Source organism: Oryzias latipes, chromosome 13 (genome assembly GCF_053564925.1).
Source record: "Oryzias latipes strain Hd-rR chromosome 13, Olatipes_Hd-rR_3.1".
NCBI classification, from domain to species: Eukaryota; Metazoa; Chordata; class Actinopteri; order Beloniformes; family Adrianichthyidae; genus Oryzias; species Oryzias latipes.
The window spans coordinates 11,838,093-11,863,229 of NC_136249.1; the positions used below are offsets into that span (position 1 = coordinate 11,838,093).

Consider the following 25,137-nt stretch of genomic DNA (forward strand, 5'->3'; position numbering starts at 1 on the left):
ACCCGCCCCCGCTGTATATAAATGGGGTCAGCGTGGACAGGGTTCACTCTATCCGCTACTTAGGTGTGCTGATCACAGAGGACCTCTCCTGGACTGCAAACACCACTGCGGCAGTAGGGAAGGCCCAGCAGCGTCTCCACTTTCTGAGAATACTCAGGAGGAACAACCTGGACAAGAAGCTGCTGGTGACCTTCTACAGAGCCACCATCGAGAGCATCCTCACGTACTGCATCACAGCCTGGTATGCAGGATGCTCGGCCGCAGACAGGAAGGCGCTGCAGAGGGTGATCAACACAGCCCAGAAAATCACCGGCTCCCCCCTGCCCAGCCTAGAGGACATTGCTGGCTCTCGCTATACGAGCAGAGCCAGGCAAATCATCAAGGACTCCCACCATCCCAACCACCACCTGTTCCAACTGCTACCGTCAGGCCGACGGTACAGATCGCTCAAGGCTCGCACAAATAGACTCAAGAACAGTTTTTTCCCCAGAGCAGTCAACCTCATAAATAAATGTGAATCCCACAAAAAGCTGTAACTTCGTGCAATAACTGTAACCAATGTGCAATATTAACAATTCCCAGTGCAATATAATGCAATTTAAAATAGTTATTTAGCTTTGTACATATGTATATTTTCAGTGAAACACAATTTTATTGTGTTTTACAAGATTATCTATTTTTATTGTTTAAGCAGCTGGAGAGCACCGGTAATCTCGTTGTCACAAGTTTCTTGTGTAACAATGACAATAAAGGCTTTCTGATTCTGATTCTGATTCTCGTCTAACGGTTTTTTATGCCTCGCCTTCAGGTCTTTCATACCACGAGTGGACACCTGAGTCTCCTGTTTACCGGAGCCGAGGAACCTCACAGAATTCCAAGAACCCTCAAGCTACGCCACGAGCCAACTCTGACCTCCGGCCAAGCCACGAGCCATAGGTACCTCCAGCGACATCACCTGTCGCTCTCCAGGCTTCAGCCATGTCAAGATCTCAGCCTCCAGCCACGCCAAGATCTCAAGCAACTCCAAATAATATAAAATCAATTACTTACCATCTTACTCAGTCTTATACCATCTTATACCATCTTACTACTTCCTTCCGGGTTCCAGCGCCTGGGTCTGACTCGCCTATAGCGAGCCATGACAGACCAATTCCGATTAAAATTGTGTTTTTATGTTTTTAATATGATCTCAACAAAAAATGCATTTTTGAAAAGGTGTATTTGTGACATTCCTCCTACATTCTGATCCATATACTTGGAGACAAATAGATCCATGTACGTCATAGTTTTCTTTGTCTGAGCTGGAATCGGGCTCGAAACTGTACAGCTGGATAGCTCCAATATTGCTCGCCATTTTTGTTGTACTGGTAAAGTTAATTTGGGGCTGTGAGAGGCTGTAAACTAGCTGTAGAGCATGTAAACAGAGAGCTCTCAGCAACAGGGAGTAAAAAGGGGGTGGTGGGGTTGCTCTGTGCCATCAGTTTCGACCACAACTCGGAGTCAGATTATTCACAAATTCCTGCAGCTTCGCAGAAACTACGTCCTTAGCTGGTAAAAGAGCTGGTACATATGTGCTCATGTATATATACCAGCTCTTTTACCAGCTAGTTCAGAATTGACAAAGCCTCTAGGATAAGAGGTGAAACGTCTTCTAACTTTAAAAACTAAGTCCAGATGATGGCCCTTAAACCTACTACTATGATGGAATCAACTTGGAGGAATGAGAGTCTTCATAGATATAGTCCTAGAAGACAACACAAGTTTTTTTTAGATTTTGGCCAAAAACAGCATTATAATAATTAAAGACCACTGGGAACACTTTAAATATATCAAAAGAGGATCAGAGTGGAATTTAACAAGTTTGAAAAACCTGATGAATGTTAGATTTCTGAATAAATTTGACTTTTTTAAACGACTAAAGCAACAACTGGAAAAAAGCGCTCAGGAATAGTCAAAGAATAACCCCCTGAGTCTAAGCTGATTCCTTCATTAAGCAGGTCTTACTTGATGTCACACATTGCAGTTTTATTTTTTTATTTGTATAGGAACTAAACAAATATAATTTGTAAACTTGAGCATCAGAGGTACGACCAGCGGGATTCCAAATCTTTAAAGCCAGCCAGGTAAGCTGTTCTTCCCCGCTTTGAGTCTTTACATTAATCCATGAGCTGCGCTATAAGCTAAAGCTCTATGTGATTTGGGTTCAAATTCAGGCGAAGAAGACGCAGGCGGATGTGTTTATGTATCTCTGCAGTGACTGCATTGTAAAGTTTCAAATAAAATCCCTGGTAGATTTTAGCTTTAATACAAGAAACAAAAACAAGCGAATCACTCAAATATTTTCTCTGCACATGTAGATATAGCCATATTACATACAAATCATCAGGCAGCGGTCTCCTGCTGATGGCATGGGACTTTATTCTTATTTATGATGGAGTTACACACTTTTTTCCCTTGCCTCCTAATCTTCATACGGGTCTGTTGCACATCACCATGATTGAACCATAGTTTTATATCAGGAGGAGAGTTAAAAAATTAAATTCCCCCAAAACAAAGATTTCTCCTAAGAATGAATAGTGCTCCCATCCCACCATGCAAAGCTCCAGCCCTCATTTTTTTAAGCTCAGGCTGTGGAGTTCTTTGACATTCGTCCATCTCGTTTTCCACCGATAACCCAGAGGTGGCAGTAGAGGTGCAGCCAATGATGTGAGACTTGATGCACGTCTGCAAAGTTGTGTCTCTGAAAACAGAGGAAGGAAAAAGGGTGCAAAAGATTGATCAAGAAAAAAGGAAGGTGAAAAAACTGATAGGTAATAGATTTTTATTTTAACTCTACAATCGTGTGCATCGTTTTACAATCGCTAAGGGATAGGAGAGGCATTGTTGGCTGTAAATCTCGTTCACAATGCCATTTGTTTCCATGATCTGTGGCAGAACAATAAGCAGATGTGATCAAACAGAACCAACTTGTTCCCTTGGTTATGAAATATCAAGTCTGACCCAGATTTGCATGCAACAGTCTCAGCCACGCTTTTCTGGAGTTAGATGTAATGAAATATAAGAAGCAATAGAAGAAGTTTGTCATTATTTGTTGATATTTTACACTTTCTTTCTTCTACACAGTTTCTACCTTACCTCTTCACTCTTACTTAATATTTGATGTGGCTGGATAGCTCAGTTGGTTGTGTGTTGAACTGGAACGGGGCAAACCAGGGTTTAATTCTCAGGGGGTGCGATGAGCTTTATCCTAACCATGTAGCCACATGGGGGGGGGGGGGGGGGCGAAGTCTAGGTCCGCCCTATGCCGGTCCCCAGCCCGGAGAAAATACAGGGTTGTGTCAAGAAGGGCATCCATTGTAAAAAATTCTGCCAGAGCACCTGTGCGATAAATGAAAGGTCATATGCCGAAAGGTGAACGACAACTCTGTTAATTATTACATCAGATTGTAACAACTGCTTGCCACCAGAGACACTCATGATCCAGATAACTGTGATCATCCACTTACCTGAACCTCGGTTGAGGTGTCAGTCTCCACTCGACGTGCTGCTGTGTGAGAGCCTGTCTGGGGCGTGACATAGAAAGACCAGCTTGTGCTACTCCACATGATGGAGAGCCTCTCACGTGCATTCCTCTGTGTTCCTCTCCCTTCTTGCCCTTTTGCACTGTCATCTCTTATACCCATCCGTCTCCCTTTCCTTTCCGCACTGAGCCTCTCAATTTTTCACTTGGCCTTTGCATCCAGGCCTCTGGCCTCTCTCAGCTCCACAGCAGCTCTCATTACCTCTCTGTCTCTTTCTCAATGACACGCAATGACCAGCCATCACTTATTGACACCTTGATATCCCGCAAGCACCATGGCAGCTTGCTTCGCCAAAGCTACAGCTCTCGCTGTCCCCTCTTTGACTTTCCATCGCCGAAACTCAATCTGCCTTTTATGTCGTCTTCTTGTCAGTTTTGCGCGAAGATAAATTGTCTTCTTTGCCCGTTTTTCCTCCCTTTCACTTGTTCTTTGCTCACAAAATCCCACTTTAACATGTTTTCATGACGGAAATGTCTTTTTGTTCTTTGTTCTGGTCTTTAGCTCCATTAATTTCTGCATTCTATATTGTCATTATTGGCATCTATATCTGACAAGCTCTGCTCTTGCATAGCCATCAGATAACCTTGTGGGACTACCTGCCAAACGGTTAAAGGATGGTGAGGTGTGTGGGTTAGACTGCCCCGATAGTGCCAAGGACCTGAATAAGTATTCTTGTCCATACTTCCCATCCCAGTGTGGCTTATAATGATCGCACTGAATCTCATTCTCGGCACTTGGCTGTCTGGCCCTGGTGCAGCTATAACACTGTGACCACCTGGCCCATTGAGCAGATCCTCCTCTTGTCACTAAAACAGCTCTGATCAGGGAAACAAATGACAAATGAGTGTGTACTGACTGGTTCTACGAGTCTTGTAATTGAAATTCAGGTTTATGTGATTTGGGTCTTTCCCTTTTACACAATTCAATATGCATCTCAATGTATGGACCACATATCGAAACATACAAGAATGAACTACCGTATTTTCCGGACTATAAGTCGCACTTTTTTTCATAGTTTGGCAAGGGGTGCGACTTATACTCCGCAGCGACTTATATTAGAAATAAATTGAAATAAATACATTGTTAACCCTCCTGTTATGTTCATTTGTGAGGAACAGAGATGATGTTCCTGGGTCAATTTGATGTATGAGGTATGTGAAGTGTTAAGAGGATGTTAAGTGACTCAGAGAATCAGCAAACTTTTTTTTACAGTAAGATCTTGAAGGCTAACAACATAATATTCTATTTTCCAATGATTTCATAGATTCAGAAATGCAATAAAAGTGAAAACTGTTTCTACAAATACAGGATGAAAACAGAGTAATAGTTGGCCAATGATGCTTCATGAAAAGAATAAATAAATAAGTTTGAGAAAAAATTACTGTGAAATTATTAGATAAACAGTCTGCTATGATTGTGTCATATAAGGTTGTGAAAGTTAAAATGCGACTTATAGTCCAGTGCGACTTATCTGTGTTTTTTTCTACTTTATAATGCATTTTTGGGCTGGTGCGACTTATACTCCGGTGCGACTTATAGTCCGGAAAATACGGTAACTTTGTGGCGATATGATACAGTCCAATTATTTTACCTAAATGAATTCAATGTGTTTAGTGCACACAACATGCATCCTTCACTCTGGTTCACCTTCAGCCAGTTGCAATTGTCAGTTATAACTGACTTGGTAAAAGCGAGCTTGTCATTAGACGTTTTCTTGTTTGCATCACATGTACATAAAAAGGCAGTTGAGAGAACAACAGGAAGAGTATCTAAATAAGTTTGCCAGAAATCGATTTTTTACTTAATGATTGATTTCATACCTTTTTACAAACATAATCGTGTTCATATCTGCGGTTTTCAACCGATACGGCTGCTAATCTCAGGACTTTTTCTTCGGTTTTTCGATACATATCTGTTATCCTTTACATTTCAAGTCTTTTCAGATCAAATGATCACCCTTTTTTAGTAAATTTGAGTCAATTTTGAGCTCTTTTCAAAGAGCTAACTATCATGTTTTTGAGGATCCCTCTGCAGGTGTCTATTTGCCCCATGCTTGGAAGATCATAATGGTTATTTGAGAGAAAAGTACCGGTATATTAAATCTACATGGATACAAGTTTTTGAATTTCTGTGCTTAGATGAGTTTATGACCTGCTCCAATCATCTTTTGATTTATTGTAAAAGCGTTCCCAGTAGTCTTTCAATGGTGATTATACAGTTTTTTGTTGTCAAAATACAAAAACTGTTGTTTTCTAGGACATAGTTTCTACAGAGCAGCAGTGGTTTATTAGAAATTCATCTCTGAATGACATGTTGTGGGTGAGACCATCGGCGTAGAGTAAGCCTGCCACCACTTCACTGCCCCCATCTGTTTGACAGGAAAACCAAGACACACATGGATCTATTTGTCTGCAAGTGGATGCATCCAAATGGAGCGGAGCAGGGACCTTATGGCATGTCAGTAGGTTCTACGTTCTAAGGCTTTTCAAACAGCTTTTTTTTGTGTCTGCTCCTGATTCACAATAATTTGTATAAAGAAATACTTAGTGTTGCAATTTTGAGCCTAATTTTCTTTAGATATGCTTTCCATCGTGAGAAAAATGCCAAAGGAACTTGCTAAAAACACCAAAAACAAGATTTATATCGGAATGGGACATTAAAGCCTGATGCCTGGGTTTTAAAGTCATAAAAAAAGGGACTTTCCTTTTTTCTGTTTATTTGGGAAAATCTTTTATAACTTGTGTAAAAAAAATACATTTTTGCCATTAGAAGCACAGTTGTAATTCATGTTGAAATTTCTTTTTTGCCTCTCAGGAAATGTAATTAGTTTAAATATTGTTCTTCACTGAGAAAAAGCGTTTTATTGATTGACAAAAATTAGAGTCCAAAAGGAAAAGCTCACTTGGTGTTAGCAGCATGACACACCTTATCTGTCTCCCACCCAGATGATTGACCAGCTCAGGATTCCTCAGTTAGGTATGGTGGGAAAATCAACGATAAGGATGCTTTAAAAGCAGGACCCAAAGATCACCTGGTATATCACTTTATAACTATTTATTGATCATTAATTAGACCCTTTCTCAGTGTTGTGTGTTTTTATATAGAATAGTTTAGTGAGTGCTCCTACATAATCCTGCCATTTTGTGCAGGATAATTTTTATTTCACTTTCAGGGTTTCTGAAAATTTCTAATTTTCCGCTTTTAAATAATAGTATGCACTATTGTAAACTGAAGTTGGCTGTTGTGTTCTGCTTTTGTTATGAACATCCTTGCACTTTTTAGAGGAGTTCATGCCTCCTTTTCGAAAACTCAAACTACAATCTGTTGACATCATGTCATGGCTGAAACAACATGAGCAGAATTCATAACTGAATTCTTATTTTGACTTACCTAATCATAGTCCGGTGCGCTAAAAAACCTGCTTTCATGTTCATGTTTTAGTTTCTGATGAAGCATCGATGGAGAGGAGGTCACTGAACAAGATCTTATCCATCATGGACAACTTAGACCGTCCTCTCCACCCGGTTTTGGACAAACAGCAGAGCTCCTTCTCTAGGAGGCTCAGACAGCTTCACTCCAAAACTGCCCGGTACTGGAAATCCTTCATACAATACAACAACCCTGTACAATAACTCACAATGCAACAGATAACCTTTGCACATTTTTCCTTTTTTTGCACATTTCTTTTGCAAATCTTTTTACCTGCTCTGTCTGTAAATAGCTTTTAAAATTATACCACCTTATTGATGGCATTTATGCTACATTTTTAATGTTTTATGTTATTCTTATTCTTTTTTCTCTCTTATGTTTACAAAGCTGTCAGTTGCTATGGTAACGAACAAATATCCCACGTGCGGGATCAATAAAGTAATTCTGATTCTGATTCTAATTCTTACCGTTGGTATGACCTGATGATGTGACCAAGCACAACTATTTCAAAAAATTTCTTAGTCTTGGCAGGTAAAACCCTGATTGATGATCAAGGGCAGAGAAAACTGTCTGATGTCTCATCCACCGAAAGGACACTATCACTTTGAACACCATAGGTTGCCATGGTTTTCCTCAAATGAAAAAAAAAAAAAACAAAACAAACGGCTCCAGATCTTGATATGTGCACACAAGTATCTAAGCACCTTTTGATCCTTTTCAGTTAGTGGATCTGTCTCAGTACTTGTTCCATTAAATGTGGCACTCTGATGGAACAAATGCAGAGATTTCTAATGAGATTCTAATTAAAGCAGTAACTCATGACAATGCATTAAACTAAAAACAAAGGGATCTACTTTTATTTTAAGTCTATAATATTAAAAAAACCAGAGGGATTCTCTCTGGGTAACACCCTATAAATAACTAGAGGGTAAAAGAACTCAAATACTCAACTGGATGACTGTAAATCATCCCTGCTAAATTTAAGCTGTGGAGATCCACAAGAGTTAATATTAGGTCCCACACTGTTTATCCTTTTCATTAATGACATACACACACTTGGTATCAAATACACTCAAATACTTTTTATATGCCGACAACACAAGTATAGTCTGTACAGGGGAGAATTTCAGGGAAATTGAAAAAACAGTAAATACAGAAATAGGGAAACTAAAACAATGGTTGGACAAAAATAAACTGTTACTCAGTGTTAACAAAACTAAATTCATTCTTTTTGGAAATCGCCACATTCCTGCAGATTTAGAAATAAAATTTCCCATTGATAATCATGTTCTGGAAAGAGTGACTGAAATCAAGTTTCTTGGAGTAATTATGGACCACAAAATAAACTGGAAACCAGAAATAAAGCAGGTCAGAGCTAAACTTGCTAAAAGCATAGCAGTGTTGGCAAAAACGCGCCATACACTCACTCACAAAGCCCGTTTACAAATGCATTCATTTATAATACTACCATATTTACGGTACAGTGTAGAAGTTTGGGGAAATACTTCAAAAACAAATCTAAAGTGCTTGTATATCTTACAAAAAAAGCTGTTTAAATTGTTCAATAAGTGGATTATGGGACACATACAAACGCTGTATTTTTAAAGTCAGGTTTATTGAAACTATGGGATCTAGTGAAACTGAAAACAGCTCTCATCACATATAAAGCCAAATACAACTAACTTCCAATACAGCAAATGTTCACAGACAGAGACGGGAGTTACAATCTAAGAAAACAACTGAATTTCAAAAAGCAGTGCATTCGCACAACAAAAGAGAAAATGTGTATATCTAATTGTGGTGTGGATTTATGGAATGGATTAGATGAAGGTTTAAAACAAAGCAAAAGTTTACATGTATTCAAAATAACCTACAAGAAGTCACTAATAGGTCTTTATAAGAAGCGATAAAAAAAGTCACTTTGTACAGTTGCAATGCAAAAATTGTACCATGAATGTTTTGTACATACCTGTAAATTGAAATATGCGCATCATCAGGTGTTGTAAAAAGGGGTGGGATCAGACAAGATTTCTCTTCAACCCACTCATTTTGAAGCGCACTGTGTTGTCTTATGTCTTTTAAGCCACTGTTTTGATTTTTCATTTGTGTTTGTGTTTCAAAATAAAAGAAACTGAAACTGAACTGAAATAAAAGTGTTTTCTAAGGTCTCATCAAAGTAGCCAGATTGAACTTCCTTTAAGATTCCAGCTTTATTTTTTTGTGACAAAATCTGTTGTAGTTAAATAATCTTTTTTTTTTAAAAACTACAATCTTTAAAAGACAGAATGTTCCTGTGAGTGATGGTTGAAATGTTCAGGACTTTTGATGCAATAAGTCTGAAACCACATAAGCACTTCAACCCTGTTCTTCATTCTGAGTCGTTTCAGTCTGAGCTCACTGGCTTGATGGCCTGATTCTTATTGTTCCCAGCATTTAAATTCAATGGAAATAGGAATAGTACTCTAACAGTCCGGACGGGAAATTGCGTTTCCTTGAAAAAGGTTACAGTTGCTTAACTAACCTCCTGGAGCAATCATTGTTGCAGAAGAGCTGAAGAAGCCTCAGGCTTTTCTCTCTTGTGTAGAAGATGTAATATGCAATGCATTATGTTTATCAGTTCCTGCAACTTTTCTCTTGGTAAAATCAGCTGGAGGAGTCAAACCAAGCACATGTCCAGATTTTATTTCTCTTTAACTTTATTTAGCTGTTGGTTTCGATGGTACCATCCCAATCAAAACTGTACAGTCAAAAAAAAGTCCAGCAAATACATGTAACACCTGCTCCAAACAGAACCCTAATTTGATTTTGGTATTGCAGATGAAAATATTTTGACTAGTCCACTTTGCAGGTTGACATGCTTTACCAGCTCCACCAGTTTTCCTTGGATTTGAAGTTCTGAAATCAGCTTGAGCCTAAATGAAAGACCACTGGGGCATCTTCATAAACAAGCAAACAAACAAACAAACAAACAAACAACTAAATAAATAAAAACTACCTTTATGCAATAAATTCACCATTATCCTTTTTGCTTTTTATTTGTTATTGTATATCTAAACAAAACACAGTTATGTCTCATGTCATGATCTGTCTGTAACATGGCCACTTTTCAGTGCATTTATGAAGGTTCAAACTTTTTTCTCAGTGATGCACGTCTCTATAAAATGTTGTTGATGTAGAGCGGTCAACCTCTGAATGGACTATTAGAGGTTTGATTCCCGCCTTGCCTACCTATGTGTTGAAGTGCTTTTGAGCAAGACAGGGAACCCCTTTTTGCTCCTGGCGGTTATAGGTTGGCGCCAGTGTTACAGATTTATATTTTAAAGCGATTTGTAGTTGCATTGGTCCAGGGGCCATTAGAGCGGAATCACCCCGATTGCTGGGGAATGTGACACCTGCAGACAACATCATCGGCAACTGGAGTTGTACGCTCATAGTGCAGTCGCCTGCAAATTGAGCCTACATTAGTATTAACCAGACCAGGGGTGGGCAGACTACGGGCCAGATCTGGCCCGCCTTTATGTTTGGTTCGGCCCCCAAAACAATATCAGAGCCGCATGATTTTTTTTTCAGTCTGGCCACGCGATCGAGACCCACATTGAACATATTTTATTCCACCTTTCTGCAGTCTGTGCCCCAAGGGGTGGCCGTGGTGCAGCGGTAGGGCGGTCATCCCATGATCGTAATTTGCAGGTTCGATTCCCACCTTGCACGCCCTTGCACGCCCATGAGTCCAAGTGTCATTGGGCAAGACACTGAACCCCACCTTGCCTCTGATGGTAGGTAGGCGCCTGTGTTTGGCAGCGGAGCCGCCACCAGTGTGTGAATGTGTGTGACTGTGTGTGTGACTGGGTGAATGAGTCCATGACTATAAACGCTTTGTCCTTGTAGGAAGAAAGGCGCTATATAAGTATATATATATATATCCTTATAGTCCTGTAGAACCAATAAATGAGGTTGTTCCGGTGCCAACACCTGTTGCTTAAACTTTTACCAAAGTCCTATTATTAATGTATTAATCATTTTTACGGTCAAACACAGCAACTGTCATTCAGTACTGCCAAATATTCATTGGGTTCCAATAATTTCAAAAGGATTGACACATGACTGTACTATGCTTGTCCTTCTCCTATGACCGCTCCGCTGTTTCATCATACACATTGTGTGGCTCTCTTGTTCTTGCTCTAATGTTGCTCCTCCATGTGCCCTCTGGCCTCTCACGATGCCCTACCACTCTGGTCCATTTCTGAACTGCTCATCCCTTTCTCCTCTCCTCAGCCGCCCCACTCATCGGTATGCCACCGCACGTCTTTACCGAGCTGAGGGAAAACGAGGGAAGGAGGGAGAAACTGTTTAGTAACTCAGACAGAAACCAGCTGGAGGGTCACAACCCTTAAATGACCATCAACACACACACACACATCCACACACACACAGAGGCGTGCTTGATAAGTCATACTCCAACACTTGGCTGATGGCAGGAGCAATAGGTCATATGCCAACAATGTTGGAAGAGACAGACACAGGGAAGGCATGGACAGGATTTATGACAGGGCTGTGCTTACTGAGCTGTACCGCAGTGTGATGTGCAGAAACGCTGCTGTATAGGAAGTAAGGACACAAAAATGTCAGTAAACGTGGGGCCAGTCCTTTTGGAACCATCACTTTTTTTAGTTGTTGAATACAAAACCCAAACTGGTTTGATCTTAAATGGCGCGGAGGAACTGTGGAAGACAGTTTAAAAGCCACCAACTGCAAAGATGTTGGAACGTATTAGTGCACATATCAGAGAAAACGTTGACATATGTGAAGCCACTGTGGTGTGAAAGAAGAGCCTGCCAATCTGTGACTCGAAGGCTTGTTTATCCCCCCCACTGTTAACTAAAATACCACATAGGTTGCCTCAGCGTGCTGTGCAGCTGAAATCCCTTATCAGGCAAAGACAGTCAAATCTTTTACATTTAAAACAATTGGCCTCCTGAGTTCCTGACAGCTGTAAAACAAATGCACCTGAATGCCTTAGCATTTGAATGAAGACAAAAACACTAAGCATATTTTTTGCAGCATATTTTTTAGTCAAACCATGTAAATTTTTTGATAATTAGCTTTTAATGACATAAAAGAAAATAAAGAAATAAAAACAACAGTATTTATTTCATTTTGATCCACAATAAAGATAATGTGTTTAATATTTATCCGCACATTGGTCTTTATTATGGGGATTTATATTTTGGAATGAGTTTGCAATAATTCCTGAAGCCAAAAAATATATACAACTTTTAACCTTGAATTTGCGCAGCAGGAAAAGAGATGAGCTCATTTTATCAGTCAAACTGTTTGTCTTTGTAATTTCCCTGACCTGGAAACTGTTTTGCTTTGATATAGACTGATTATTCTGAATGCCCTGTAAAAAAAGGTTACAGCTTTTACCAGCCAAACCCATCTTTTAGGGGTACAACGATTAATTGATTTATCTACTAAACGGTTTATCCAACCAGATAAATCTGTTTGTGGCAAACTTAATTAAATTGACCTACACCATTAAAAAAGTGCTTTGAAAATAAAATAAATTGATTATAATTTATTTTAAAAAATACCATTTGGATTAAGGCCCTGTGGGTTTATTTCATTATAAGGTAAAAAGGAAATCTAATATACTAAATTTATATTCAAGACGGTTTAACTTCTATTTCAAATAAGAAAAAAAAGGAGTAGGCCTGTTTTTAAATTTACCGTTTAAAAATTAACTTTCTTTTAAATACCTAGACAAATGCTTACACTAAACGTATGATTTCACAGTGATATTAATAAATGAAGTCACTTGAAGGCAGATGAACGCGCAAACCCAATTTGATCATTCCCACACATGCGCTCTTGGGGCTTTAATGAGGAATAATCCCGTCTCTGATCTTTAAAGCTTTGCTACATTAAATATCAAGAGAGTTTTATCTGATGACTAAATCTAAAGTGTCCGGAAAAGCTAAATAAATAAACAAAAAGAAACAAACAACAGTTCAAAGCGTTAATCAATGCTTCATTTTAACGCTGCAGGCATGATAATTGGAAGGATATTCCCTCTGCTGACGATTATTATGGCGGAAAGGGAATTTGATGCCTTTGATTTAGATGTTTATCCCCCCAAATTTACAAAGCCTTTGTGCAATAATCCGTAATTAAAAATTCAAGACTCTTTAAGAGATGCAGAAATGCCCGCAAACACAAAACTCCAACACTAACTCCATAAACTTGTCTGCGGAGTATCGCGAGAGCCACGGGTTGCCATGGTGATGACATCACAACAGAAGTACCGACAGCCTCTAAAGTGTCTTTTATACTCTTTAGAGGAGACATTACGAAGTATTTTGGAATATAGAAAAGCAAAGGTGAACCATCCGGTTAAGTAAGAATACTTTTGAAGTATTCAGGTAAGTTATTCCTAAAATACTCTATTTGTAAGTCGAAAAAACAAGAGAAGTTTCCGTTTAAGTAATTAATTAGATGCAATGACGTCCGCATCATGTCCGCGCTGCCACTATATGGCAACCACACAGAGTAAAAATAATTTAAATCCATTTGTACGGCTGCTCATGTACTTTCTAATTTACAAGTAAATGTTACTTAAACTACCTATGGGCTTTATATGTTGCCCACCAGCGGCTATTTTAAAGTAGCGGAGTGATTAAATGGCACACAACAATTACAATAAAAGTCTTCGGTTGTTTTTTTTTTTTAGGTTAAATCTGCCTAATCTCACAATAAAGAACAGAACAGCTATTTTTTTATGATGTTAATTTTTAGAGAGTGGGTTTGATAATGGAAACCTGGGATTTGGGGCTTTGCATCATCATCTGCTCAACATTAACTCTGCTTATGTTTTTTAAAGAAAACATTTGATAACAGAAAAGAAAAACAGGACAGGTGACACAAAATGCAGCCGCAGAGAAGAGAGTATCACTAAATCATTTTAGCTGTTTTCAAAATTCAAGAGATTAATTCTCATCATTAAAAATGTGACAGTTTTCCTTAATGTTTTTGGTTTAAATCCATTTAAAATAAATACATGACCAAAAAACTAAAATAAACATGCTACTGCAGTTGGAGGGAATTCGCGTTTTGTGGTTGTCCATGACGTTTGTGCGTTTAAGGCTTTGTGCTGCAGGGGGCGCTTTGACTTTACCAGCTCTGGGGAAAATGCATTTCCTAAGTCTCCCTGTCTTCCACACCTGAAGCTCCCTCCTAATGACAGTGGTATAAAAAGTGCATCACCCTTTCTTGCAGCCTTTTCTGGATTCTAGAAGAATTCCTTCACTACTCACTACTGTACTTAGTGCACCATATAGTGTGTTTCTCATTTTGTGGTTCAAATCCACAATTCCAAAATCCAGTGCCCCCAGAAATTTCCTGTCTGTGTCTGCGGGAAAAAAAAAAAAAAAAAACAGTGAGCATGGATGCTCTCTAGATATAGACCACAATGCATTGCATTGCACCAACTAAACTCAATTGAACAGGTAAGTTGAATGTTTATTGATCACGTTACAAATGTTTTGAAGCTCATTTGTTTGATTTACGATTTATTATTGTTTTATTTATTGCTTGGTGGTTCACATGATCTCTGCAGCCCGTTGATGAAGACATCTGTATGCCTGCAGCTGTCAATCCTTTCTTTCTCCATCAAAAAACCAGATCTCCACGTTTGTGTGATAATTCCATATGAGGAGGAGCACTTTCTGGCATTTTCGACGTTCTTCTGCTAATATAACAGACTATTTTCATTCATCTTTGTTGTTCTATGTTGAAACGGGACGTATCATCTGGAGGAGGGGTGTATACAGTTCACACATTGGTCTTCTGCGCATGACAGGTTGATGACGTAGTGAGAAAAATGGATTTCTGGGTATGAGAATAAGAAGGAAAATAAAAGATTGGTCCTTTTCACCCAAATGTGTCTCTGAGCTCTTTATTTTACATATGAAACTCAGATTTACCGGCACCGAACCCCGGAAAGCCGGCTACACTGACAATAATCTGATTTTGAGTCGCCAAAAGGTTCAGAATTTCTTTGTTTTTGAAACCTAAATAAAGCTTCACAAAACGTCCACATCTTTCATCTTCAAGCATGGCTCTGATAAACAGCCAGACAACTTTGGTGTTTTTTCCTCGTTATTTTATTACTTTTTTTCTTGTAAATTTATGACTTAAAAGTCGGAATTAAAAGAAAAAAGTTTGTAAACTGGTCCTGCAAAAATCCATCGTACAATAAAACAATTTTAACTGTGAAAAAAAAAATTTTAACTTTTTTTTATTAACCATCCAATTTGTCTTTTTTATATCACAGTAGATTCCTAAATAGTCTTCATAAAATATTGATATTTATTAGGTGTTTACTTTGGAAACTCTGTGAGGTCATATTATTTGCCGTTAAAAATAAAAAGTAGTGAGCATGTCGGAAGTGCTTCTATTTGTTTTGTCGTTAGGGAGTAGGACACTCTGAATTTTAGCTCTGTGAAAGTTCCTGAAGGTCTGAGAAGCAGGGCATGATGGGATCAAAAAAGTCATTAATTGTAACTTGTTATAAGATGTTGTTTATCACCAATATTCCTAAACATTTATGCTTTTTTTTTTTTAAATCTGGTCATTCACCTTTTTAACCCTTGTGCTATCTTAGATAACCCCACCCTTACATTGACGTGTTCTCCCTACCATGACAAAGGTGGATAAAGGTGGAAAGATTTCATGTAATCCATGGACACCAGTGAAGATCACAAATCATTGAAGAAAAAAGGTTCAGAGCACTGTCTAGTGGGTCTAGATGACCCAACTCCCAATGGTAAAGTGCCTAGGAGAGCACAAGGGTTTATAAAGGAAAGGCTGGTTCACTAAACTAAGCTTGAGGCAAGATAACCCATGTGAGCTTTATCCCAACGTTTGAATTTTTCTCATTTGTTTGTTTACAGTTGAAGTTTCAGTCACTCGTCCGTCAATTTTCTAACTTCTAAACGGTTCATCGATTGAGTTTACGTCTGTGGAAGACTGATCCATTAGCTGATTGACTTAAATATTAATTGCTCATAAAAACCAGGGATCCGCCGGTGCAGAGGAAAGCGAACAGCCCTGCAGTTAAACTGCTGCATGATTGACTGTTAGTAATTGCTTATATCTATTTGATAGTGTTTTTGTTTCCACAGGAACATGCAAAAATTGAAGCTGACAGTTGAGAGCCTGGAAAATGACAGCAAAGAAATGGAGGAGAGACTGCAACAGCTGAAAGAGCACATGAGCAAAGAAAAGGAGGAGAGAGGGTGAGTGGGATAGAAAAAGATAGTGAAACATTGGGAGTGAATAAATAACAGTGTAAAGGGTGAGTTGTGGCAGAAAACATTGATTCTGATGGAGATTTATATCCCAGATTTAAGTTTCAAGTTCAATATGTTTGCTGTTGGTTGTGTCGTCTGCCCTTCCACATGAGTAAAACTTTTGCTTAAATGCTCAACAAACTTGTTTACCTCATGAAAAAAAGGTTAATATTGTTCTACAACCACATTTTCTGAACATATATATGTATAGATATATAAACAAGTGGGGCTTAATGTATTGATCTTGAGTGAGCTCACATAAAAAAATCATCAAGTTTGAGTTTTTTGTAGAGTCTCAAAAAAATTGTGGCTGTGAACAGGATAAATATTAGTAAAATATAAATAATGATGGTAAAAAACGAACTGAAGTAAGTAAAAGAAAATGAAATGGGTTTGACGGAAAAGGCTAGCATGAGCAAACTGTCTTTGATCGGATCAAAGATCGGATGAGAATTGAACTGTGTACATGCTCCCAGAAAACCTTTTTCCGATTATAACAAACGTTTACATACGCCACACTTTCAGTCGGAATAAATCATTTGGACATGCGCAGAACTCTCTAAGATACCGGAAACGGGAGTAGCAAGTGAACGAACAGAGCTGCTACATAGAGCAAGATGATCTTCTAAACGTGCTTTTGTTATTGTTATGGTTATCATGATGCGCCTGTTCGCTCATAATGTTTTTTTTTTTTTAAATCCGTTTGGTCAGTGCTTTTTTTGTGGCGGAACGGAGCCGGATAAAGGGCTTGGAGTAGGTTAATTTGCGCTAACATCCATGAAGGCAATGCCGCACTGTGCATCTTGGCTTCACGTAAATATGTGGGAATAACATCAGCCTTAACGTTGTCTGGACACGACTGGTAACACAAATCCACGTTTCCATGGTTTCTAAGGACTGAGCGGCATTTCTGCTTTGAATAGCTGCGTCCGCCAGCTCACACACCGCCCCAAAGCCGCTCCTTTGCTTGGGGAGACAGTTCTACCGGGCCCCCCCCCCCACGGCTTAGAAACACGGTTTGCATGCGTGCAGCAGCCGGCCGGTCCTGTTCATGCTCCAAAGCCTCCACACCGTCTATGCATTATGCAAAGCCAGCGCAGTCGTGACTCACGATTGGAATGAACTGTTTACATGCAACAATCGGCATAACCCACCTCTCTTGATCGGAAAGAAATTTTGATCCGAATGAGTCGGATCGGGGCAGAGTATTCTGAACGGCGGGTTTACATGATGCCTTTTTTTCCCCCATCAGGCTATTCCGATAACTTTTGTCCATGTAAACGCAGCTAGTTTTTCTTTCGTTTTAGTCATAGATGAAAAGTGGCCAAATATACCATTTAAACAGTAAATATCAGTGTTTCTGACCTTTTGAATATGCTATAAAAATTCACCAAGTTATTATTCTGAGGGGATAAATGATGGCCCAAACTCTACAAATGGGAAGCGCCAGAAAGATATTACTCTCAAACACACAAAATAAAATTTCATTAAATCACCTCTTTTGGATGCAGGTGGAGGGGGTGACGGTTCTCACTTTATTAGAACAAAACAAAAGTCTTTATGTCAGGCTTAGTTAAAAACACTGATAAAGAAAAAAAAATTACTAACTATTCTGTTTATTTAATACTTTATATTTATTATTTTGACATATATTTTAATACATTCCAAATGAAACCTTAACCTTCCCTGATCTTAATACTCGTTTTTGCTTGTCATCATGTCATGAGCCAGTCCACCTTAAGCCCATCAAAAAAGTAGCCAAAAGTGTGTAGTGGTGTGTATACACAACCCATATCTCCCTCCAAATGATGTTTTATGTTTTGATGTTTACATTTAAAAAATACCATCTATTGATATTTTCACGAAAAAGAAAGTCAGTTTGATTCCCACTTTTCCTTGTTTACCAGTGTTTTTGCACACTTTTTTGTTAGGTTTAATGCTTTAAGCACACATGCTGAATGTTTACAATGATATGACTGTTAATCAAAGATCTGGTTAATGTTGGTTGTAGATGCAGTGACAAGGATTTTATTACAAAATATCAGTCGTGGCTTTAACATTGTAAGAAGAAAAAAAGTTGAGTTGATGAAATATAATTTGTCTGCCTGAATTTACTTTAGCTGCTATCATGCTGTTGCCGTAGTAACTTCCAGGGAAAAAGATTTATGGCACTACGACATGCCCCAGTTTAAATTAGGGTCTGTCCGTCTACTTTCATGACTCTCCGCAGTATAGTGTGTAGTTCTTCACATGCTTTATCAGTGACTGGCATGATTTTTACAGCACATAGATGGAACTAGTTCTTTTATAATGTTTTAACTGGAAGACAACAAATCTTTTTTTTTCCACTTATTTACCACCATTTTGCCCTTAAACTTCCAAACCTTTGCAACGATGGATGTGCATATTGTGCAAGTGTTTTGCCCACAGAGAGTGTGGGCTTGTGTGTTAGCCCGGGGGGCTGTGCTGACAGAGTAGACTCATCCTGGAAGGGGACATTCCCCACTTTGTGATGTCACAATGTGAGAACCCACTCATTTTCGTGGGTTGGGAGGGGCTGATGCTAAGAGCGTAGGTTTCTAGAGGAATACTCAGAAATACGTGAATGGATCAAAATAAGGCTTTGGGGTTGTTTTTAGTGAGGAAGTAAGCCATTGACTAATGTAATTACTCATAATAATACACTTGAAAGCTGAAAAAAGTTGAGTTTGCATGCTTTAGGTCCTGGGAATGCTTTAAAAATAGATTAAAAGATGATTGGAGGGGGACTGTAAGTGCAGATTTTTAATTGGAAAAAGGAAGTCAGCAAAAAAATGTTTGTAATATTTTAATGGAACAGCTTTGATTCAATGTCTAAAAGTTGTCTTTGCAACGTATTTCAGCTATTCTGGGCGCTGTTTAAAAGTTTTGCCAGCAGTTACTAACATTTAAGTAACTCATCAACACTTGCATTCTGAAAGATGCAAAAAAAAAAGATTAAAAAAAATAAAAATAAGGGTTTTATATCACTAGCTTTTTAAAAAAAAATCAAAAAATTCCTTGTGACTGTGTCCATGGTACACAAACTACTTTCAACAAACACAGAGCAAGTACACACAGGAGCAGTGGCATTGCTGTAATTATAGGCACAAGTTTGGAACAATAGCTTTGGTTCTATTGATTGCATTTTAAAATGGAGGACACTGCAATGTTTTGAGACTAAAGTTATTATCCGTACTTGTGTGTGCATGCGTAACTGCGCTTCTGCGAGCCATTTTACCCGTTATTATTGTGAAGTGTGTTTACTCATCTTTTAAGTGGGTGTAATTCAGTGCGTGCCAGTTTGTATTAAACTCCTTAATCTTTGCAACTGCATTCTAAACACATACGCACAAGCCTCACCAGAACAGACACACTCTCTATATCGCCTCTTTTTGCTTGTCCCAAGGCCTCCTGTCAATGCGCAATGACAGGGGTGTGCCTCAGTTGTCACCCCAGGTGACAGTCCAGTTGCCGTGGTGACGTGGGTAGGATGATTACCTGACTCCTACCCTCAGTGTCAGCATGGTGCAGCGGCAACATCAGGGTGCAGGCATCTCTCGCAGTCACATAGTTTCTTACATATTCAGAGCCTGGCTTCCTTTGCCTGACAGGCTGCCAGCTTAATCTAAAATAAACTTCTTTCAAAGACAGGCCGACATAACAATAACATAAATACCATGAAAAATTCAACAACATGAGCCTGAATGACTCACATCTAAATGAGGATCCCTCTGTACACGTTCACTTTTTACTGCTGGCAAGAGTTTTCCCACATAACTTATGTGAGAACTCTTGGATTTTTACATTTTATGACATGTTTAAATGATGCTCCTACATTTTTTAACTTTGCAAACTGTTGTTTTTTTGTTTCTTTAAATTTATGTTGATCCTTTTTGTAGAAAATCCGGGTCAGTAAGTATCCTTCTACCATTTCAGGGCCTTTCGTAAAATTATCCTTCCCATTGATTCAGTGAAATTTATGTATTCATGTATGTTTTTTAAAGTCATGAATAACCATATTTACAGGGTTGTTTTGAGTATCCCATCCATGCTCACTGTTCAGTTATGCAGTGTCTTTAGAAAGGAAAGCTCTCAATGATGATAGTTTCACATGCACTAATGCATTGCACAAGTTAAAAAACAGAGAAGAACAAATCTGGGCGCTTAAAAATAAATTCAGGAGCTTACTTGTGTTTTTATGTACAGAATAATGTAATAAATGCTTTTATGTTACAGGAAAAAATTGCGACAGACCTACTTTCTTGGCCAAACTATGGAAATTATATCATTCTTGATTAGAAAAGTCATAATGCATTTGTACGTGTCTTTTAAGGCTTTCAAGAGGATTTAAATGGGCGTCTGGACAACACATTCCCTTCAACAGCAACTATCCAGCAAACAAGAAAAAAAATGAAAATGTAATCTATAAGGTATCTGAACATTGAACTTTTTTGCTGATTTGTAATTTTGCATTTTATGCAGACAGAAACCCTGCCATTTACTGTATAACTCTATGTAGTCTCAACAGCAAACAGGCAAAGTAAGGATTCGAGTACTGAAGCGCGAATCATTTACAGGTGAGCAAATGCAGCTTCATAAAGTTCAAGGAAAAGACATCTGCATCATAAAAAAAGTCACTTAATAGTTAGATTCAGTCATGTTAAGAGAATGGGTTTCGTTAGATATGCCCTGATTTTTTTAACCTCATGCTATTTAGCTATTAGCCGAAATGCTAAAAAAATGATCTAGCAATTCTGAACACAATTTACTGCACTGAAGAAAATAAGTATTTGGTCACTTGCTGATTTTGTGGGTTTGCCCACCTAAAAGATTTGACAGTCTGTCATCCTAAATCTAAATCACTAAAGTCACACAGAAAATCAAGAAATTTACTTTAAAGATTGTCCATAAATGTATTTGCATTTGGAAATTTGACCTCCTTGTCCTTGACTCACACATCAATTTAACTCCTTTTTTACACACAATTATGTCTTCTTTTGCATTAATATCTATCTATCTACTGTATGTATGTATGTATGTATGTATGTATGTGTCCGTCCGTCCGTCTGTCCGCAGTACAGACCAAAAGTTTGGACACACCTTCTCATTCATTTTGGTCTGTACTGTACATACCGTAATTTCCGGACTATAAGCCGCTACTTTTGTCTTGCGCGCACAGCCCTGCGGCTTATTCAGTGACGCAGCTCATTTGTGGATTTATTTGGCGGCCGCCTTGAACGCACTTTTGGTCTAAGAGCATGGGTTGAATGAATAATCCAACTACAAGCAACTAGCCAATTATTTTCAACACACCTCTCAGCAGCCAAACAGCATGGACGTGACTTCAGGTCTTAGGCACTTCAGTCATGGTTCAACGAAAAGAAACACGCATGCCCAGCCGCATATCAGAATCCTTTGGTGCCATTAGACCCAACGCGCACGTGATCGCCACTACAATATGACGCAGCTTTCAAGTTAAAAGCAATTGTTAAAAGCAGCGTGAAAAAATCCACCATCACTTGGAAAAGCCGGTCAGCTGCGTGACGGAGAGAACAGCGCATGCTCAGTAGTAATTTTACCTCAGAGTAGTAGTGACACTAGCCCATCTTTTTATTAGCCCATCTATTAGCAGCTCCGTAATATACGAGAAGATCTTCTAAACGTACTTTTATTATTGTTATGTTATGGTTATTATGAAGCGCCTGTTCGCTCATTTTATTTTTAATCTGTGTGGTCAGTGCTTTTTTGTGGCAGAACGAAGCCAGTAGAACGGTTAGGTGAAGGCTAACATGCGCTAACAACAACATCTAGCCTGGATGAACATGAATCGATGCGGGAAATGCCGCAATCTGCAGCTTGGGTGCACGTAAATATGTGGGAATAACATCAGCCTTTATTTTGTCGGGACACGACTGGAAACACAAATCCACGTCATTATTTGAACAGTTTCTAAGGACTGAGCGGAATTTTTCTTTGAAAAGCTCACACCGCCCCAAAGCCGGCGTGTGAGCTGGAGACATGTTCTCCTGCTGCCCGTTCACATAGAGCTGCGGGACAGATGGCAGTCTGAGGGCTCCCACGCGTAACAATGCATCCTCTTTCGCCCCTCATCCACAAAACGTACAGCATTAAGTCCGATTGCTCTGCACGGACATGATTCGCTCCATCCACCGGCAGCCACGCGCAGCGATCGGGCGCAATGGGGACGAAGCGCTACTCTCTGGAGCCGCCCTCGCGAGGCGTGTCGGAGAAGATAAGAAGGGGAGACAAGTATCCCACGGGGCGAGGGCGGAGCGCATAGGCGTCCGCGGAGCAACAGTGTGTCACTGTTGTGGAAGGAAACTTCTGGCACACGCGCGCGCGTATCGCGCTTTTCAATCGCCGCAGCTTTATTTTACTGGTATGTTTTTTTAACCAGCCCTGTGACTACCATAATGCTGCTGCGACACAAGCGGAAGGAGAAGAGACCTGCTCTCCCGTTCTCCTCTCCATCCACTGCTGCTCCTTGCTCATTCTTTAAACACGTACAACGGTGTGGCGTCCCGGGGCTTAGCCCCGCCTTAAGCCCCTAAGACTCATCGGAAATGGGGAATCGCGGGTGTAAATTTCCTCATCATAACTGAGGGATGTAATGTTGATTATATGGTTACTGTTTGTAATTTTATGTATGATACCTCGATTTTCAATAATTAAAAAAAACAAAAAAACAATAACCATAACTGAGGAACTTGTGAACAGAAGTGAGGTGCATGCTGTTTGGCAGATGTGGGTGTCTTCAAATACACGAGCTGACGCTATGATGATTCTTTTCCACAGTGAGGTTTAAAGCTGTATCCATTCTGTGAGTTAGGACATGCTTTGTCAGGCTGGCCACGTTGCTTAATGCATGCGGCTTGTACGCTGATGCGGCTTATGTATGTAAGAAGGAAGCTCAACACGTGAAAATGTGCGGGTATGGCTTGTAATCGGGTGCGCTCTATAACCCGGAAATTAAGGTATATATTCTTTAAAGTGGATTTCTGGACATTCTTTGTGATTTTATATCTCTCAATGTTGAAATGAACCTATTATTAAGTTGACAAATACTTATTTAAATACTTATCCTCTACTGAGTGAGGCCATTCAAAATGTGTGCGTTAGTGTTATAAGTGCATTGAGTTGACATGTAGGAATTTCAGGACGCAGTAGAAACATGGACAATGTTGTTTACACAAAATGCCCAATGGTTTTAAACTCGTAAGTTTTACAGTTATGCCTTCAGTTCCCGTTTCATGAAATCAGATCTTTGAGGCTGCTCTCATTTTGAATATACTCGTCCATTTTCAGACCTGCTTCAGCCCCCCCCTCCACGTTCTGTTGGTCAACTGACAGTGAGAAGAAACAGAGTAAAGGAAACGATCTGTGGACCCTGTGAGGTGAAGACTGCAGGGTTGGTACGTGTTAACAAACTGTACACAAAACACTGAAGGTTTTATTCTTAGGAGCAACATTCGTTTTGTATTTTACTTCAGTAACTTTTGGTTTTTGGATCATAACCGAACATTTGCTTTTGAATCACTTTCATGTCTTAATTGACTGAACTTCAGCTAAACAAACACTGACATGCAAATGGCGTTCCATTTCTGGTTACAAACACTATAACATAAAGATGAGAGCAAGTCCATTCATGTTTGTCCTCAATATGTGTTATATTACCCTCCTCCCAGGCAAAGTCTAGCACAGGAGCCTTCGTCGTGATTCAGCTGCCATTTATGTCATGTCACCTGTTGGTCATTAAATTACCCATTTCCACCTTTCTGTCCTGTCCCTGTATTTCCTTTAGACTCCCTCTTCAGTCGCCATGTTTAGCTGTTTTTTTTCACTTCTCTGCTTCACGTTCGCTGTGCCTCACTCGTCCTATCTGATTGTCTGTCTCTGTGTTTGTCTTTTTACTGATAGCAGTTTAGTTGGGGCCATTCATCAATGCTTGAGGCTTTCAAAGCTGCTGCTCAGTCTTGCTTACTCCTGAGTCACTTCTGCTCAAGAAGAGGAACCCTGCTGTGTAACTGTATTTGTGAATAGAAAGGAAAAGGGTGTATTTTATAAACTGTCGCTAAAAAAAAGACAGCATTGTTCTCTTTGCAATGCTGTGTAGTTCTTCAATTCTGAGAAGATAAAACTATTTTCTTAAAATATTATATTTTGTAGAGATACTTGATTATATATGTCAGATGATTAATGTGTAAAAAGGCAAATTATCCATGAATTTAAATAAAACATCTAACGTTACTCTTACTATAACACCACAGTGCCTGTAAACACATTAACCTGATGCCGTCAGTTTAGTTGCCTGTTTGCACCATATACACACTGTAAATTTCTGCCTCTTTTACTTACAAAGCATGCTGTTTACCTTTAAAGCTAACATTTACTCACAGTTCTTGATGTTATGCGGACTGCTAGCTGAGGATTGCATGCCCTTGGTTTTTATATACGTCTATGGTGTAGTAAGCTCATGCTGTTAAAGCAAAAACACAGTTTGTTGTTTGCGCTGCAAAAACCACCAATTTAAAGCCACTGAAGGCAACATGTAGAAAACTTAGTTGATTTGCATGCAACTTCAAAAATCACTTGTAAGCCTTAATCTTTATGCACACATTTGAAAAGCTTCCTTTGCAAAAAAAACAGTTTATCATATACTTACTTTAAAACATTGACAAATACTGAAAAGACCGTTTTTATTTTACTGTGACTTTTCCCAGATGCATAAAGCCAAG

At 39.1% G+C, this 25,137-nt stretch overlaps 1 protein-coding gene and 1 long non-coding RNA gene across 5 annotated transcripts in view; one reads left to right on the forward strand and one right to left on the reverse strand.

Annotated features, from left to right (window-relative positions):
• Positions 1 to 2,282: 2,282 nt before the first annotated feature.
• The window catches only part of LOC110016249 (uncharacterized), a 75,229-nt gene continuing 52,374 nt past the window's right edge, over positions 2,283 to 25,137 (reverse strand). The window contains exons 3-4 of the long non-coding RNA XR_002291565.3: positions 3,136 to 3,378; positions 2,283 to 2,740 (exon numbers count right to left, since the gene is read on the reverse strand). This is a non-coding gene — a long non-coding RNA (uncharacterized LOC110016249). The remainder of the gene's footprint in view (positions 2,741 to 3,135; positions 3,379 to 25,137) is intronic.
• Positions 13,268 to 25,137, forward strand: part of zbbx (zinc finger, B-box domain containing) — a 56,295-nt gene continuing 44,425 nt past the window's right edge. For 2 of the 4 annotated variants that reach the window (XM_020708419.3, XM_078929621.1), the window contains exons 1-5: positions 13,269 to 13,432; positions 16,193 to 16,306; positions 20,715 to 20,811; positions 20,901 to 20,958; positions 23,708 to 23,814. In XM_020708419.3, coding sequence (XP_020564078.1) covers positions 16,197 to 16,306; positions 20,715 to 20,811; positions 20,901 to 20,958; positions 23,708 to 23,814 — 372 coding nt within the window. In that variant the 5' untranslated portion in view covers positions 13,269 to 13,432; positions 16,193 to 16,196. Of the gene's footprint in view, positions 13,433 to 16,192; positions 16,307 to 20,714; positions 20,812 to 20,900; positions 20,959 to 23,707; positions 23,815 to 25,137 lie in introns of all 4 variants that reach the window. The other 2 variants (XM_020708420.3, XM_011482848.4) reach the window with 2 other exon arrangements.